A 5957-nucleotide genomic window follows, 5' to 3' on the forward strand; every position below is an offset into this window, starting at 1 on the left:
GTTCTGCCTCCCTGTCTGTCCCCTCTACATCCACACCCTCATGCACTGCACCTTCACTCACTGTTACTGCTCCTCTTCCTGCACTCACCACAATAGCAGACAGCCATACATGCACCCCATACACCACACCTGCACTCACCACCTCTACTGTAGTTGACACATGCAGCACACAACAGAATTGCAGACACCCACCCAACATACATCCACACTAGCTGTCTGTCTTCTCCCACTGTGTCCACCCCACCACCTCCCAAGACACAAAAACGCACCAAGACACCTACCCATCAGACATCCACCACACAACAGCATACTGAGCAGTCACCTGCACCCACTACATGCACAACTACACCCCATACATCCACTCTCTCTGCCCCCACTCCTACGCCCTCATCCACGCCCACCCCAATTGCTCCCAAGAAACTTTTCCTCTCCCGTGCTGACCTCTTACAACCCACTGGCCCACCCTGTCTTGTCCCCAAACATACCCACCTCCTTGTCCTTTCCGCTCCTTCCACATCACAGCCCTCCCTGGTCCACCCTTCCCATTCCTGTGCCCCTTCCCCAGTGAAGAAGAAGGCCCGGTTAGAGCCTAGGCCATCCAGCTCCACCTGAGCCAAACAGCCCCCACCCCCTTCAAAGGAGAAGCTTACCCCCCTCCACCTTCCACAAGAAAGTCAAAGCCCCACCCCTATCGAAAATCCCCACCCCCTGCCCCCCTTCCGTGAGGTGCCTGCATCCCCACATGGTGCCCCGTTCTGTGGAGTACTGTCCTGCCATTTGATAAAGTTTGTTTTGACCAATGACTTTGTGTTTCACCACTGCGCATATTAGTTGCTCAATGTTCACCAGTAGCACATGGTATGTTTTGTTCAGTTGAGCCGCCTATTGGCTTTGACATGGCATTAGCCATTGCTTTCTGTATTCAGTTTAGCCGCCTATGGGCTTTGACATTGCATTAGCCATTACATTCTGTATTCTGCCTATTGGCTTTGACATGCTGTATCCAGTCTAGCCGCCTATTGGCTTTGACATTGCATGCCTATTGACTTTGACATGATGTATTCAGCTTAACTGCCTATTGGCTTCAACATGATATTCAGCTTAACTGCCTATGGGCTTTGACATGATATCATATATTACATTTTGTATTCAGCTTAACTGCCTATTGGCTTTGACATGATATTATACATTGCATTTTGTATTCAGCTCAGCTGCCTATTGGCTTTGACATGATATTATACATTGCATTTTATATTCAGCTCAGCTGCCTATGGGCTTTGACATGATATAAGACATTGCATTTTGTATTCAGCTTAGATGCCTATTGGCTTTGACATGACACTAGACATTGCATTTGATATTTAGGTTAGCTGCCTATTGCCTTTAACATGACATTGCATTTGATATTTAGGTTAGCTGCCCATTGCCTTTAACGTGGAGTTCTGTATTTTTCCAAGCTGTGTTTTTGCACCAGAGAACCAAGATGTTTTGCTCTCACAGTAGACTAGACCTGATAAGAGAGAGTACATGGGCGTCGTTTCTCTTCCCTTGAGCTTGGGAACAGGAGTAGTCTTGGAGACCTGGCCAGTCTCCAAAAGGCTTGCTCAGTTTCCCAGGTCTGAGAGGAGGGGGCACACCTTTGTAACGAATGTAACAGGCTGCAGAGAGTCAGATTCGAATCTGCCGGACCTCGTGCTGGAGCTTGGCGCCAGTTGCCAGCATCCCGTGTGGGTAGATGACACTCTTTCTCGCGGCTGACAGGGGTCTCAGCTTGCAGACCTTAGAAAGATGTAGCTGTAAATAGTTCCTACACGGTGAAGTATTTGTTTTGCTTTGCATTCAATATCTTATAAATATAACCTGCTGTGTATATTGCAAACTGATATATTTTGTTTGATTAACGCGGACTTGAAAGCTACTAATTCGTCATTCATTCATAAACATTGTGGTTGGGGAAGAATAAAATAACAATAAAAGTCTTCTTTGACCTCACAAGTGCATTTCTAGTGTGTTATGTTAGTGCTTAGAAACTAAATAAGAGGAAAGCACTACAATTGGTACCAGAAGTGGGGCCGGTCATTAAGAGGTGATTAAGGGGTTTGACGAGTTAGTAGATTTCTAAGTGCACACTTTAGAAAGTGTAATTGTTTTTTTGTTGTTTGGAGAATTACAGAAATTGTTTTCTGTTTGGAGAATCACAGTAGCACGGCAGACCATGTCTGAGAATACATGTGTTGATGAACTGCCTGATGGTGCTAAGAAAAACTGTGAATTGTTTTCTGTTTGGGGAATTACAGAAGAAAATGCATGTGTAGCTAAAAGGCCTGATAATGTTTTGAGAAATAATTCCCGTTGTATATATGTAGAAAACGTGTGTTTTGGAAGTAATGATGACAGAAAGGTCTGGATACCTTTATCTGCTTACAGAGAAATGCAGGAGAAATGTAGGAAGTTGGAACATGAAAATAGGAATTTACGTGAGCAAATTAGCCAGGATACGATAATTCAAAATAATGCTGAAAGTTATAAAAATGAAGAATCTTTCTTGTCCCATTCCAGTAATGAGGGGGTTAAGACAGCTCCGAGCTGCACTGAGTTTCCGTGTGAGCCAGGGTTTTTGGCAGCCAAAGTGCATTCCTTAACTGATAACAGGGACGAGAGACCAGAATGTGATTTACGAGTTACGTTGCAAAATGCACAAGTAAAACGAAGGATTTTAGAGCAAGACACCCCGAGTTTCATTAGCTTGTTTGATTTTTGGAAAAAGAATAGCCCTCATTTGAGAGAAATCCTAACACTTTTGTATATGGTCACTGTGAAAAATAATATGCAGCTGCGCGCGTGTGATTTGGCAAATGAAATAATGCAGACTTTAGGTTTCTGCGCAGTGCAAGAAGGAAATACTTATGTATATTTAAATCAAGAACAAGGAAAGAAAATAGTGCCCCTAGCTAGAATCATACAATGCATCTGGTACTTGCAAGACAGGGCTAGAGTACCACAGGTAAAAGAATTATCAATGAAATTGTGTGCACCATTTGAATTCGTGTCCACTGAAGATAAAAAGCATGTTTGTTTTACTAATGATTCATTGACTGAAATGTTGCTTTCTGGCACAGTAGAAGGAACAGCGTTGTATAATGTGTGTCAGATTTTAAAGCAAGAGCTACGTGAGATGTGTAATCTTTATGCTGATTTTTGGTTCTTTGATAATGTTTTAGCCACATGGCTTGTACCTAACTGGTTCAATTACCTTGCAGATGTTAATGAGAAAAATTCAGAGAGAGAAGTGTTCACCCAGAATTCTGCCTTAGTGGGGATGGCTAAGTGGGTGCCCCAAAAATGTGGGCAGCTGAGAGGAAAAGCCACTTACAGGTGGGCAGAGATGAGAGAGATGCACATTCCCCTAGATTTGATAAAAACTGTGCAGCACGCACAAAAGCAATCTGTCATGCAAGCAGTCACAGAGCAGTTGGGGAGAGGAAAGTTACCAGAACAGAAATGGCAAATTGATCAGGTTTTAGGGAGAGTGATTGCTGCAAATTACCAAGGAAAAATCGAAATTATGCTGATACCTAGAAAAGAATCTGATTCATTCATACAAATTGGAGACAGAATGGCCCAAATTGACAAAAGTGCAGTGAATGGAGGTTTGGTAAAGAATGAGTCTGCCCCAGCCCTTCTGACAGTGCAAGAAAAAGGAAGCTGTGGCGCAGCAGATAAAAACCTCAGTGCTGATGTGTGGGCTGAAGCCCCAAGTGACCCTCCAGAACCTGCAGAAAATATAACAAAGGGCCCCAAAAACGTCCTGCTGATTATAAAACAGGGAAAGAAAGAGGAAGGGTGCAGTTTAAATGAAAAATGTTATTTGCAAGAAAAGTCATACTTGTTTCTTTTGCAGATCCGACCACGTTTCGCCACTGTCCCTGAGTGTGCTGTGTGGTCCCCCTTCCGGTGTGTGCGTGTGGGGTCGGGGAAGGGACCGAATCCCCAACCTGAACCTGGCTGAGTAAAGTGCCAGCACCATGGATCCATTTTGCGCAAACTGCGCCTTCAGTTCAAGTTCAACTTGTTTGCTGTGTTTTTTTTTTTTCCCCTCTCGTATGGAACTCTGACTTTTGCTTATCTTCCAGAAAACCTTTCAGGTGGACCGTGCACCTTTACATGAGCAGAACTCATGCCACATCAAATTGCTAACACTGTTGAATTAGAGACTCATTCAGAAAAAAAAATAATAATAATAATTGCCCAGTCTTTTCTATGTAGATGTATCTGATGTGAAAGGTTATGAGATCAATGTGTTAATTCACTTCTATTGCTTTACAGGGATTGCTTTGATCATTGAAATTTGATTTGCTGATAATGTTTTTTTTTTTGTGCTGATGTTTTTTGTTTTTGGTTTGACACAAGAGATATGTGAAACAAAAATTCATTGGTCAAAGGGCGGAATGTCCTGCCATTTGATAAAGTTTGTTTTGACCAATGACTTTGTGTTTCACCACTGCGCATATTAGTTGCTCAATGTTCACCAGTAGCACATGGTATGTTTTGTTCAGTTGAGCCGCCTATTGGCTTTGACATGGCATTAGCCATTGCTTTCTGTATTCAGTTTAGCCGCCTATGGGCTTTGACATTGCATTAGCCATTACATTCTGTATTCTGCCTATTGGCTTTGACATGCTGTATCCAGTCTAGCCGCCTATTGGCTTTGACATTGCATGCCTATTGACTTTGACATGATGTATTCAGCTTAACTGCCTATTGGCTTCAACATGATATTCAGCTTAACTGCCTATGGGCTTTGACATGATATCATATATTACATTTTGTATTCAGCTTAACTGCCTATTGGCTTTGACATGATATTATACATTGCATTTTGTATTCAGCTCAGCTGCCTATTGGCTTTGACATGATATTATACATTGCATTTTATATTCAGCTCAGCTGCCTATGGGCTTTGACATGATATAAGACATTGCATTTTGTATTCAGCTTAGATGCCTATTGGCTTTGACATGACACTAGACATTGCATTTGATATTTAGGTTAGCTGCCTATTGCCTTTAACATGACATTGCATTTGATATTTAGGTTAGCTGCCCATTGCCTTTAACGTGGAGTTCTGTATTTTTCCAAGCTGTGTTTTTGCACCAGAGAACCAAGATGTTTTGCTCTCACAGTAGACTAGACCCGATAAGAGAGAGTACATGGGCGTCGTTTCTCTTCCCTTGAGCTTGGGAACAGGAGTAGTCTTGGAGACCTGGCCAGTCTCCAAAAGGCTTGCTCAGTTTCCCAGGTCTGAGAGGAGGGGGCACACCTTTGTAACGAATGTAACAGGCTGCAGAGAGTCAGATTCGAATCTGCCGGACCTCGTGCTGGAGCTTGGCGCCAGTTGCCAGCATCCCGTGTGGGTAGATGACACTCTTTCTCGCGGCTGACAGGGGTCTCAGCTTGCAGACCTTAGAAAGATGTAGCTGTAAATAGTTCCTACACGGTGAAGTATTTGTTTTGCTTTGCATTCAATATCTTATAAATATAACCTGCTGTGTATATTGCAAACTGATATATTTTGTTTGATTAACGCGGACTTGAAAGCTACTAATTCGTCATTCATTCATAAACATTGTGGTTGGGGAAGAATAAAATAACAATAAAAGTCTTCTTTGACCTCACAAGTGCATTTCTAGTGTGTTATGTTAGTGCTTAGAAACTAAATAAGAGGAAAGCACTACAAGTACCCAGCACTTGTGGGAGTCAGGTGTGGCCCATTGTGGCCCATGACAATCGGGATTTTAAGGACTGGCCATTGGCCCTGTTTGCAGTGTTTGCTCAGTGAGCTTCTTATTAAAGTTTCTGTGTGGCCGGTGTTTGGGCTGCATGCAGTTTCACCCTGGTGTTTGTTTTGATTTTTAATGCGTGTGGGGCTATTGTATATACTATGGTCAAGATGCATT

General features: G+C 42.8%; 1 protein-coding gene across 1 annotated transcript; it reads left to right on the forward strand.

Annotated features, from left to right (window-relative positions):
* Window positions 1-772: 772 nt before the first annotated feature.
* Window positions 773-5723, forward strand: LOC138260000 (uncharacterized). Its single transcript, XM_069208046.1, has 2 exons — window positions 773-3375; window positions 3902-5723. Exons 1-2 carry the CDS (start codon window positions 2216-2218, stop codon window positions 4011-4013), a joined length of 1272 nt encoding a protein of 423 aa, XP_069064147.1. The 5' UTR covers window positions 773-2215; the 3' UTR covers window positions 4014-5723.
* The last annotated feature ends 234 nt before the right edge of the window (window positions 5724-5957 follow it).

The sequence above is a fragment of the Pleurodeles waltl genome, chromosome 9, assembly GCF_031143425.1.
Source record: "Pleurodeles waltl isolate 20211129_DDA chromosome 9, aPleWal1.hap1.20221129, whole genome shotgun sequence".
Classification (NCBI taxonomy): domain Eukaryota; kingdom Metazoa; phylum Chordata; class Amphibia; order Caudata; family Salamandridae; genus Pleurodeles; species Pleurodeles waltl.